General features: G+C 42.9%; 1 protein-coding gene across 1 annotated transcript; it reads left to right on the forward strand.

Annotated features, from left to right (window-relative positions):
* Positions 1 to 5,412: 5,412 nt before the first annotated feature.
* TMEM129 (transmembrane protein 129, E3 ubiquitin ligase) lies at positions 5,413 to 10,411 on the forward strand (the record flags this gene model as incomplete). Its single annotated transcript, XM_079534513.1, has 4 exons — positions 5,413 to 5,617; positions 6,454 to 6,928; positions 9,251 to 9,410; positions 10,163 to 10,411. 4 exons carry the CDS (start codon positions 5,413 to 5,415, stop codon positions 10,409 to 10,411), a joined length of 1,089 nt encoding a protein of 362 aa, XP_079390639.1.
* Between the last annotated feature and the right edge of the window lie 2,912 nt (positions 10,412 to 13,323).

A 13,323-nucleotide genomic window follows, 5' to 3' on the forward strand; every position in this document is an offset into this window, starting at 1 on the left:
AATTGAATGCAAATAATACAGTAGCAATGGCAAGCAAAGTACACCTCCATTTGTTGTCTCTTCGTTTCTTTAGCTTTCACCACAAATGATTTTACAAAAATAAATGTACATTAAATCATAGAACTCAATGAAAAGAACTTCCTTGCATCCCTTCATTAGGAACGATAATTAAGATAACAGATCAACTGAATTGTTGAAGATTGTAATTGTTCAGTTTAAACAATTTGTTTAGAAACAAAGCCATCATTTAAGACAAGCTTTATAAGCAGGGAACACTCATTTAGAGACAGCAGTTTTGTCAATGCACTCAAGCCAACGCATACAAGTTTTAGTTTTGTTTTTAAAAGGCACTAAGTTCCCCCTCTACCACAGCCTCTCAAAGATCATAGAATCATAGAACTGTTTGAGTTGAAAGGGACCCTTAGAGGTCATCTAGCCCAACTCCCCTGCAATGACCAGAGACATATACAGCACAATCAGGTGCTCAGAGTCCCATCCAGCCTGACCTTGAATGTCTCCAGAGATGAGGATTCCACTCATCTGTTCCAGTGCTTCACTACCCTTATCATAAAAAATAATAAATTCTTGCATGCAATCTAAACCTCCCCTCTTTCAGTTTGAAACCATTTCCCCTCATCCTATCACAGCAGATCCTACTACACAGTCTGTCCCCTTCTTTTTCATAGGCCCCCTTCAGATACTGAAGGGTGACCATCAGGTCTCCTCAGAACCCAGCTCTCCCAGGGAAATTGTACCATCCCTTGCATTATTTTTGTGGCCCTCTTCCAACAGGTCTCTGTCTCTCCTGCACTGAGGAAAACTGGACCCAATACTCCAGGTGAGGTCTCACCAGCACAGAGTAGAGGAGCAGGATCACCTCCCTCACCCTGCTCACCATGCTTCTTTTGTTGTAGCAGATACAGTTGACTTTCTGGGATGCAAGAGAACATTGCTGTCTCATGTCCAGCTTGCCATCCACAGAATGAAACTGCTTAATGTCTCTGAAGACTATTTAAATAGGTACAAGTGGCAGTCTTCCATTCTGGACTTGTGAATGAACGTTAGCTCAGAGACATCAAGTAAACCCCAGGTAACCACCACTGACAAATTAGGACTTCCTGGCAGCTACTGTTGTCTATTGGTCAGTGGAGCACAACAGCCAAAACACCAATATGATCTCAGACACTAGAGAAACCACCAAATTCATAGGACAAAAACAGACATTCCTCCCTATTGAATTGCCCTTTTTAAGTTCTCCAGCATCTGAGACAGAGCACCAGTTCCACACAGAGAAACTTAGTATGAACAAAAGCATGCTCTGTGTGTCAAGCTAGATACCACGTGTTAATTGCAACTCGGAAGTCAGTGACTCTAGAGGATACCTTGTTTTCAAATCATTTCAGGAAGGAAAAGTTGCAGCACCTGTAGCCAAAAACAGGCCAGGGTGGAAGTAGAAACAGAGCTGCAGCCCTGGGGGCTCTGCTGTCCCCCATCTGCAGTTTGGGGTAGGGAACAAAAGATGGTTGTGAACTGGAGGCAGCAGTCCTTGAGAAGGCTTTAAGGAGGGAGGATAGGCAAAAAGGGACTCCTCTATCCCCACAGTTCTCCAAGGTGCCCCACAATGCTCTTGATCCATCCTAGACCATGAGGAACCCTTCAACCTCACATCACCCACCACGAAACTCACTGGGGTTTCCTCTGCTGCCCCTCATCATCTCAAATAACAGAGATGCCCACTAGGCCCTGTCCCTGGAGGTGTACAAGGCCAGGTTGGATGGGGCCCTGAGCAGCCCAGTGGTGGGAGGGGGGGTGTTGGAGATTAATGATCCTTGAAGTTCCTTTCAACCCGAGTCATTCCAATTCTGTGATCCTACATGGACACAGTGCCACACCTCCTATACCCCGTTCTTACCCCGGTTCAGCCCTACAAAACCCTCATACTGAGGCAACCCCCCCGAGCCCGACACTGCCCTCAAAACACGGAGACGTCCCTAGGGCTCTCCTGAGTCCCACATCACCCCTCCAGCTTTGTCCTGTAGCCCGAAGCCCCAAGCAGGCTCACAATGCCCTTCAGCATGAACACCCCCCAGCCCCAAGCCCACAGCGCTCCCCGAGCATCCACCTCAGCCTACCCTTCTCCCAGACCACGAAACCCCTCCCCAGCAACTCTCCGTACACCCAAATCAAGCAGGATGATCACTAGAGCGGCTCTCTTCCTACCTGCCAGCAAGCACCAAACCCGCAGAGCAACGCGCTCCGCCACAACCGCCTCAGGATTTCAAACTTCAACGGCACCTTCAGCTGACCAATGAGAAAGCGGCATTCGGAAGGCGGTCTCCAATCCGGAAAGCGTCCTGCGGAAGGGCGGGGATTTTCGAGGCCTTCCGCCAATAGGATCTCACGGAGCGGAGCTGCCTCGGGGGAGGCGCGCAGGGAAGCGCTGGCTGCGGAGCTGTGCAGTGGCGGCGGGCTGAGGGGGAGGGGGGAGCGGGGAGCGGGTTGGCGGCCAAGTGGTTCCGCCTTTAGACCCGCCCTCGGGGAAGCACGGAATGGTTCTGAGGAAAAAAGAAAAAGAAAAGAAAAAAAAAACAGCAACAAAGGCTCCATGTTGGATGTTTTTTAGAAGTGCTACCCCGCTTTCCACGCAGAGCAGAACTGAGTGAGAAAGTGAGGCACAGCCCAGCGTTCTCCTTGTGGGTGCCTGCAGTGGGGCTGGCTTTGTGAGATGTCGCTGTCAGTGAACACAGTTTCCCTTCAGCCTCATTCCCATGATGTGTTTGAATCAAAGAAATCAAGTGCAGAAATTTCACAGCAAAGCGTTGTTACTGTTAAGGCGGGTATTCCATATTAGCAGCTCTGGGAAGCAGGGGGGATGTTTCCCCCATAAGCGCTTCAGAGATTACACAATTCAGGGTCTGTTTTATTTCCACAGATAATCCATACTCATCAATCACCTGTGAGATAATTTATTAACATATACATGCCTATCTCAGGTAGCGATTCATGAGATTTACAGTCTGCTATTCCATGGTCTCTTCTACTGTCAGGGTCCTTCTAGCATCATGACAGTGACAGTCCAGTTAACAGCCTTTCTCTTTGTCCAGTGGTCCTTCCTCTGTCACCCTTCTATGTAAATTTTATTCACTGATACATGCTCAGCAGGAGAATGCCTATTATAAGTAATTTATAGGTACCAAAATCAAAACATTTGCTCTCTCAGCACTTGGCCGTTATTTCTAGACATCTGCTTGTCCTTGGATAGAGATAAGTTTGGGAACATGTCTTTTAATGATAATATACTGGGTTGCTGGAAGATAGGAGGATAGAGGGGAGTGTCTTGACATCTGCCTATTGCATCCCAGCCTACTCCCAGAGTGAGACAATTCAGCTTTGTGCGGAGGCCCTGGCTTCTTTTGATGTTTGATAAGCCTTCCCATATTGTTTCATTATTGTGTTTCTTTTGCTGAAAGTCTTTTGTTAAAACAGAACAGACTTATCACATGCTTTCTAGCCTATAACCCATAACTATTTGCAACATCTAAAAGCCATTGCAGTTTTGCAGGCAAGAACTAATCACGTAATACAACAATTCAACAACTGTATTTCTAAAAATATGCTACTAAAATATATGGTGTATCTACTTTTTGAAATCAGCTATTTCTAAAAACACATTACAGAATATATTGTGGCCTACCTCTTCAAATCAAGGTCATGAAATACCATTAGGTATTTCATTAGGCTTTTATCATCAGGGCCCTTTGAAAAAAATGAAACTTGGCAATATAAAAGTTAATACAGGATCAGCTCCGAAGTTGGAAAACCTTTAGATCCACTTTTAAGCTTGGGATCTGTTCAGTGATCTATGCTGGTTAAGAAATCCTTGTGATTGTGATCCATCATCTTCAGGCCCTTTGCATAGCTGTTTCACATGACAGCATTTTGCCTCTTTCCCTCCTGCAACACAAAACCTTTAGTCCCCTCTACCCCAAGTATCTTTACAGTATCTCTGCTATTCTGCTTAGAATAAAACAGAATGAAAGCTTGCTGCTTCACAACCTGATTTTCATTATTAATCTTCATTCTACCAATTACAACAGTTCTTGCAGTTCTTAGCAATAACAACATGACTGATAAAACAATAAACTTGGTAACAATAGCATCCTTGAGAATGAAACAAGATGCCTGCAACCCAAATGTAATTTTATTGATGTAACACTCTTAACTCAAAAATCACCAGATAACTGAATTCCTGACCTCTGTCCATCTCAGTAACACTGCAACCTGCCAGCATAAAACTTCATACTGTGGAGACTGCATTTCCTTTTTAGTTCCCTCTCAGTTGCACCAGTCCTTCTTTGCTGTGCTTCTCCTGTTATGCAATTTCCCTTTTCTTTATAAGACAAATTAATGGTTGGTGACCCTGCCCATGGCAGGGATTTGAAACTAGATGATCTTTGAGATGCCTTTCCAGCCCAAGCCATTTTATGATATGATTCTATGATGACAATTCTGATATTTCTATGTCAGTAGGAACCAGAGATCCTTTGTTTTGGATATGCTCAGCTCCCTCTAGCCTCACGTACGTCCACGGCATTTCAGCTATTCTGATTCAATCATCTTCTGAATAAATAATAGTAACAATAAAAAACAATACAAAAAGAAGGCTTGCAGCCTCATAACCTGATTTTTATTATTGATCTTCATTCCACAAATTAAAATAGGTCAAATATCCCTCGGGCCACAAAAAAAGAGGGGAGATTTTGACTAGATATAAGGAAGAAGATCTTTACAGTAAGAGCGATGAGGTTCTAGCACAGGTTGCCCAGAGAGGTGGTGGATGCCCCATCCCTGCAGACACTCAAGGTCAGGCTGGAGGGGCTCTGAGCACCTGATGGAGCTGCAGGTGTCCCTGTTCACTGCAGGGGAGTTGGACTAGATGGCCTTTATGGGTCCCTTCCAACTCAAATGATTCTGTGAAACATATCTTAAAATTTCTCTCCCTTTAAGGACTCAAGTCTCTGATCATTCTCTAAAGAAAGTATTACATAATAAAATGCACCAAGAAACCGAAGGAAAAGTGTTGTTTTTACTTTAGACCCTCAAGCAAAACCCCACTGACCTACTTCAGAAGGATGTTACTTTCACACAGAACTCTTCGAAGCTCAGAACTCCAATTAATTTCATTCACCAAAGCCGTTAAGCACGAAGTTACGCGTTTCTGATGCACCAGGAAGCAGGGAACGGCTCAACCCTGCGGAACGCGACAGAAGCGGAAGCGCCCATTCCCATTTAATGTAAACCCGGCGCAGGGGCGGAGTGAACTACCGCTCCCAGGGAGCCGCGCGGCGCCGCGCCGGGCCGTGCCCCCGTGGGCGGGTGGCTGGGCGGCGGGAGCGGGGTCCACGGCGCAGGATGGAGAGTCCGGCGGTGACCTTCACCTTGGCTTACCTGGTATTCGCCGTCTGCTTCGTCTTCCCGCCCGACGAGGTGCGCTCGGCCGGCCTGACGGTGCAGAGCCTGCTGGCCGCCTGGCTGGGCAGCGAGGACGCGGCCTTCGTGCAGTACCACCTGCGGCGCAGCACCGGCACGCTGCTGGCGCACTCCCTGCTGCCCCTCGGTGAGCGGCGGGCCGGGGGGTGGGCTGCCTTCCTGCCTCAGTGCGGGCAGCGGGCACGGTGTGCTGCCGTGCCCTATCTGCCAGGGTTTTTGGTGGTATACACGCTTATCTTTGTCGCCAGCACGTGGAGTTGCAAAGGAATAATGTTTTCTTTAATTTGGAAGTTCAAATCGGCTTCCTTTGGCAATGTATTTCAGGTAGAAATCAGCGATGGGTATGGATATGAAGTACCGAATGTATTCTTGTCCTGGCTAAGAATTATTCAGGTGCACATCAGTGAGCACAGTGGATAGGTTAACCAGGAGTCTGCGTTGGTTGATGTACTTAAAATTAGAGAATCATAGAAGATTGCAAGTTGGACTCATAAGATTTGTATAACACTCGTGTCTCCATGTGAAACCACTCCAAAATCATAGGATTATTTAGATTGGAAAGGCCACTAAGACCATCCAGTCCCACCATCCACCCAAATCAGAACATATGGCTGAGAGCAGTGTCCAAACACTTCTGGAACTCCAGCAGCTCAGGGCTGTGCTCATTGCCCCGAGCAGCCCATTCCATGCCCACCATCCTCTGGGTGCAGACCCTTTCCCTAACCCCCAGCTGCCCCTCCCCTGACACAGCTCCATGCCATTCCCTCGCGCCCTGTCACTGTCACAGAGGGCAGAGCTCAGTTCTGCCACTCCGCTCCCTGTGAGGAGCTGCATCTGCCATGAGGCCTTCCCTCAGCTTCTCTGCGCCGGGCTGAACAAGCTGAGGGACCTTGGCTGCTCCTCACACTTCTTATCCTCTAATGGTTAAAGCCATTGCACTTAATTGCTTCCTTTTCCCTGCAGGTTATTACCTTGGTATGTGCTTCGCTGCACCTGAGAAACACCTTTGCTTCTTCTACCTGGCCTCAAAAGAATGGAAAATTTTCTTCTTCTTTGCTGTTCTCCTTCCAGCAGTCAGTAGCACCCTGGCGTATTACTGGTCACGGAAAGGTTGGAATAATCACCCGTTGGCCCAGACACTCGCTGTTTATGCTCTGCCACAGTCAGGTTGGAGGGCAGTGGCTTCTTCCATCAATACAGAATTTAGGAGAATTGACAAATTTGCCACCGGAGCCCCAGGAGCAAGGGTGATTGTTACAGACACATGGGTGATCAAAGTAACCACCTACTGCCTACATGTCGCCCAGCAGCAGGACATTCATTTGACTGTGACAGACTCCAGACAGCACGAACTCACACCGGACTCAAACATGCCCGTGCAGTTCCTCACCATCCGTGTTGCCAGTGTTAATCCCTATGTGAAGGCATTTGATATCCGGTAAAACAAAATAACACTTTACAATTATGACATATATATGATATACGATGGCGTTCGTGAAGTGTTCTTAGAGCAAATCTGAAAGCTCAATGACTCTCGCTTCTCTCTTCCTGCCCGGTGCTCAGAGATGCTGTATGCACAGTTCTACCATGCAGTGCAGTGAAAAAAAGTTTAAAAAGATTCATGTGCCCACAATAATAAATGCACAGTGGTTAAACAGAAACAGAGGGACTGCCCTATTTGGTCCTCTCTTAGGAAAAGGGTTGTGCTGGATGCAGAAAGAAGTAGCTGGAAAAACTTCAGTGAGAGGTACTGGAAGAGAGCAATAAGAAGCAATGGAGAATAAGAAAGAGAATCTTCAAGTCTTTGGTCTTACAAATTTGGTGGTGAAGAAATAGTGATATTTCTAAACTTGGCTGTTGTTCACTCATATTTTTACCCCTTCCTCTGCACAAGCCTCCTGATTTTTTCATTGCTCAAAAGAATTCTCACTGCTCTACTGCAAGCCAGCTGCCCTTATAGCTAGGAAGTAATTCCAACCCATTTCTGATTGATGAGTTGCAATAGCAGTAAATGATAGTAAATGTGCTGTGAAGAATTAGGCCTTGTTTTCCAAGGGCTTCAGCTGTTTTTTAGCAGTCTTCCTATGTAGCTGAGCAAAAGTACAAGTTCTGCAGAAACCCTCAACGCTGATCAGAATGATACTAAAATCTGCCTTGTTCTTGTGTCATGAAAGGGAATTTGTGCTCCTGCAGTTATTTATTTGAAAAGGTATTTGAGTGTCTGTTGTATATGTCAGCAGCTTTTATTTACCAGATAATGAAAAGCAGGCAGGCTTGTAGGTGGGGTTCCAGAGGGCCAGAGGGCTCCTGGCAGGCATGAGGACGACATAGAGATGAGGTGTCAGAAATTGGGTGATATGCTCAGACTGAGGGGTTAAGGTAAGCATTATAGGATCCTAAGTAGAGACTTCTATAGACCTGTGAAAGTAGTGATCAAATAAATATTAAACAACTAATTATCTTCTTCTCTAAGTGATAAAATTGCATCCCATCATACTGGGAAAAGCACGAGATCCTTGACAGTTTCTTTTAGGGAAAAGAAATCCAAATCCCAAAATTTTATGGTTAACCAAAACAGCATCAAGAAGAGTTTTTAGAAGTTCTTGTAAGATGCATCAAAAGTAGCAAGTATTCTGGAATGCAGTCATACAGTGTTTAAAAAAAGTGCCATAGGACAGAATTCACTTTTTAAGAATGTAGGACCACTGTGTATTTCCAGAATCAGAAGTAGGGATGTTTCTGAAAGAAAAGTGCTTCTGTGTAGGCAGGCCACGTTTCCCCATGTGCTCAGTGAGAGTTCTTTATCTGGGTATAAAGGTCTGTGTTATTTTCACAGTCAGCAAACTCTATTATCCTTCAGCAGTTAAAACAACGGAGACCACCAGGAATTAAAGATGAACATTGCGTTGTGCTGTGCTGCAGGAACCTCAGCTGGGGCAGAAAGACTGAGGTATTTCAGGGCGATGTTCCCAGGGCTCCTCCATGAAAGTTGCTTAATGAGGGAAACACAAAGTTGGAGAGTTCAGAGTGTTGTGTTTTGAAGGGTAACAACAGTAGTGTGTCACTGCAGGATCTGTACAAGGTCTTATGTGCCACGTGAGGTCTGTTGGACTCAGGGAGACTTCTTTTACTAGAAGCAAGCTAGTGTGAAGCATGACCTGTTGCGACCTGAAATGAGAGCATGTCACATTTAGCAGCCATTTGCAGCCTTTTGAAATTTCAGTTTTAATCTATAAGCGTATGAGAGAACCAGAAATTAATACCGACTTTCTTCTGATTCTTACATGTATCAGAATACATATCGGAATACATGATACGTGCCTCATTGTGTAATACAGTCATACAGTAACTCTAATTTCTGTCCTCTGGGGTTAATGTACTATGGTTAACTATATATATTACTATAATTAACTCATGGTATAAGGAAACAGGCATTGAAAAGGTAGACAGAAACTGTGCATGCAGTATTTTATAGATAATTCATGATATATTATGTATTTTTACTCATGTTGTTGAATTGACTGTCTGGACATGAAGCCTGAACTTGCTTATATGTGCAGGCTGGGGTCCGGGCAGGAGGATTGCATGTTCCAAGAGATATCAGGGAAAAAATACAAACAAAAAAGAAACCAGACAAAACAAGCCCAGCAGAACAGTTGGTTCTTCTGTGTACTCACTTTTCTGTGTTTAACCTCTGTGAGGTACTATCGAGGTATTTGAATGGATAATTGAGGTAACATTTTATTCCATCTTTTTCAAGGCTGAACTCCACAGAGTATGGGGAGCTCCGAGAGAAGCTACGTGCTCCCATCAGCAATGCAGCTAATGTTGTGATCCACCAAAGCCTTAGTGATTTATTTCTAGAAACCTTTACATCTCTGGTGGAAATGAACCAGACGTATTCTGTTCCAAGCACTCAGGTGAGACTTTCTATCCATGTGAAACTGTAATCATTGATTTTACAGTATAGCTGAGCCCACAATTATTGTAACTGGTAATTTTGTTTACTTTGAGTTCACCTCCCATTTCAGTAAACGTGAAATAACGTAGATCGAGCTGCTGCTTCTGTTTCCTCTAGAAAATGAACTGTATTGTGAACGCCATATTTTTGAGACATGAGAAATAGCAGAGCAGAAGTTGTTTCTATAAAACTTTAAAACATTTGGACATGGTGATGTTGCATTTCCAGAGAGTTTATGGAGTAACAGCTGCTGTTCCTGTGCTTTAAACAGCTTGTTTTTTTAGACAGCCCAGTTTTGCTGGATCTTCTCCTGTAATAAATTAATAATTCTTAACTGGGACTTGCTTTAAGTGTAGTCAGTAGTCAGGTGCTGCAACAGACTGCCAGGGAGGTGGTGGAGTCACCATCCCTGGAGATGTTCAAGAAGAATTTCTATGTGGCACTGAGGACACGATTAGGGGGCATGTGGGGATGGACTGATAGTTGTACTAGAAGATCTTAGAGGACTTTTCCAATCTTCATGGTTCTATGATTCTAAGCTTTTGTCTTTGGTGAACCTGACTGGAGGAAATGAGGCTGTTCTGCCTTGAGGTTCTGTCCAACTCAGCTTCCTGTTATGCTTCTGTGCAGACTGTTTTCCAAAAGCCTTTTAGAGAGCAATAACAGAAGGCATTCTCTGCAGTTCATAGTCGTGGCATTTTTCTCTTTTAGGAGCTGGAGCCATGCATAGGATGCATGCAGACTATTGCAAACATCAAGCTCATCAAGAACTGCCAAGAGCCAAACGAAGGGGAATGTCAGCAATGCTACTGTCGTCCAATGTGGTGCCTCACCTGCATGGGCAAATGGTTTGCCAGCCGACAGGACCAGCAGCACCCAGAGACATGGCTGTCAAGCCACGTGCCTTGTCCAACTTGCAGAGCCAAATTTTGCATTTTAGATGTTTGTATAATACGATGAATAACATTTGGGTATGTTCTAACTTTTTAAATTTGTATTTCATAGTGGTTTTGGTCAAAAGGCCCATTAGCATTGTTTCTTAGACTTTGCATTACACAGGAGTGCAAGCTCCAGAGCTCTATTTTACAGCATTGAAAATGGATGTTCATCTGCTCAGTTCTTCTCAATTTTTACCTTTTGTCTTTGGTTTTTACACATCAGATGTCAGTTTCTGAAAAATGTTGCTTGAAACGTTTAGTAAAATTTTGCTTTCTATGTCTTGGATGGTATAAAATCATCCTATCCATGTTTGCAATACTGTTCTCTTTTTAACCTAGGTATTTCTGACTCTTTCATAAAGGGCTGAGAAAATTACTTTGGTTATACTTCACTGATACTTTTGTTTATTCTTTAATCCATCTGCAAAGTTCTTATTCATCTTGGCAAGTGTACACCAAACAAGAATACCAGTTGTTCTCCTTCTGCTGGTCCCCTCCATTTATAAAGGAGATTGGTTTCTGTAGACAAAGGAATTGAATTCCTGAAGTTACATAATTTCCACAGGGACCTTTTATTCCATTAATCTGCCTTCAGTTTATTTTTTGATAGACTTTTTTATTTCAAACAGAAGGATTTAGAACTATATCCTGCTTACTTGCACTGCTATTGCTGTGCAGTATTAAATCTATAGAGCTGCATTGCTTAAGGTTTTAGAGTTTTCTAGGTGATGGCTTTTTTCCTATATTTCAAATATCCAAATTATCTGAATTACCTGAAAGAATGCTCGACTACTTCAAAGACTTTACTTTTTGTTGTTGTTGTTAATTTTTTTCTCCTGAAGGACTGCCTTTTCTCTGAAATAGATGTCAGGATCGCAGAGATTGAAGTTGCTGTGCTAGGCACCCGAGAATGGCCAATCATCATTTCCCTAATGAAAATTTTTCAGGCTTGCACTTCAAAGCCTGATCATAAGGAACAAACATTGTTTTAGCATTTGTAGGGTACCAGTGCATACTTCCAGATGCAGTGTGCATCCAAATAATTTGTAAATTCAAATCAAAGCATTTTCTATAAGGAGCCATTCTCCTGGACCCAAATGCAGTGCTTACCATTTCATCTGTCCATCAGACACTTCAATAAATAGTTACTTGGCACGCTGCTTGGTGAAAAGCGTCAAGCTGCTGGAGAATGTGTGGGTTCTTGCATTGCTTTATGCACTGCAGTGGCTGAGAAGCAAATGTTTGCTTACCCAGGTGGTTTTCCTTACGGTGCAGTAACTTCCAGAAACAAGTGGGCCAGATGATGAGAAAGGTGTAATTTAATGCTTTGGTCCAGGAGAATGAAAGCCCTGATACTTCCCATAATCAGAAGGATCTTAATTGTAAATCAAAAGCACAAGTGACATGGCAAAGCTTAACTGGCACCTCTAGACTGCCTTGAGAAGAAAGACTGCTTTGAGCAGAAATTGCTAGCAACATTTTTTAACCTTTAGAAGAATCCTGCAGGGCCAGGTGGGGTTGTCTGCTATGCACCTTCTCACTATACACCAGACTTTACAAAAAATGTTTACTTATGGTAAGTTTGCATAATATGGCACAGATATAAAGGATGTGGTAATTCAAATAGTTGTAGAAGGGAATGCATAATTTTGGACTTTGTCACTGACAGTCCTTCAACCTGTACATCTCTTTTTCAGTTTGGAATAAAAATATTTTAAAGATCTATGAAGATCATAAAAATCTTGAGACTTTTGGATTATAGCACATGTAATTGCAAATATTCTTATTAAAAAAAAAAAAAGTCGATTGCCCATAATATTGCATGGAGTAAAAGCTTTAGATTCCCAATTGCTTGTGCAGTACAGTTTTTCTTTAGGGAAATCTATCATCTTTGACTTGAAGTTTCTATTTCAGTGGAACTTTGCTTTTACCCACCTTATTTCTTTTGCCAACATGACAGTAAAACAAGGAAATAGTCATAAATGTATAGTACTCTTGAATCTTTTGATGGTTGTGCTCTTTCCACAGAAGTGCCTCAACTTTAGTAATAATTACCAAAATAAAATGATGAATTATCTTAATAATAGTGCCTGGCTTATATTCCTTAAAATAAGCATTTTTTCTAAGTTTAAATTCTCATAGTAGTCTGGCATGCCTATGAAGTTTTTAAGCTTTTAAAAGCCAATGTTACAGGACAAACTTGTTAAAAATCTCCATGATATTCTCTTCATACAGACGGAAGAAGGCAAAACCATAACACATTTTTGAGCACAGGTCATCTGTTATCTTATAATTCACCAAACGTGAAATTTATTCCTTCTGTAAATTTTCCTACTATAAACTGAATGTAGAGGGCTACATAAAAGAAGACATGAAAACAATTAGTGTATTTGTCTCAGAGGAAAACGAAAGAAAAAAGAGTTGCACAGGATATCATGAAATCAGAGGGGGAGATTTTCAGAAAGGCAATAAAAGAACAATGTGTTCAATTAATGGTATGAATTTGGGGATGTTTCTCTAGCATGTGGGCTTCCATCCCTTTGGCTCACTCAGGCCACACTGAATGAACAGAAATTGTCTTGTGTTCTATATAAAGAATATAGTCAAGGAATATAAATGACAAGAATTTTTATTTTTATACATTATTTATTAAAACCCAATTTTAAAAGGGTAACAAAAACAAAGAACTGGTGGAACATTTGACCTTGCTTTTGTGTAACACATCTACGTCTGGTTCGATGGAAGCAGTTGCAATTCTTAGTTCTCAAGACACATTTCAGAGATTTCTGAACTACTTTTACTCTTCCTGTATTACAACAACGTAATGAGCAAAAAAAGGCATTTCATACAGTTTTGTACTTCCTATAGTACAGCTGTTAACACCTATTTTAAAATATTGACTGCAGACACTGCAGATGATGTGGGTCATTTTTA

The sequence above is a fragment of the Tetrao urogallus genome (genome assembly GCF_951394365.1).
Source record: "Tetrao urogallus genome assembly, chromosome: 4".
Taxonomy (NCBI): domain Eukaryota; kingdom Metazoa; phylum Chordata; class Aves; order Galliformes; family Phasianidae; genus Tetrao; species Tetrao urogallus.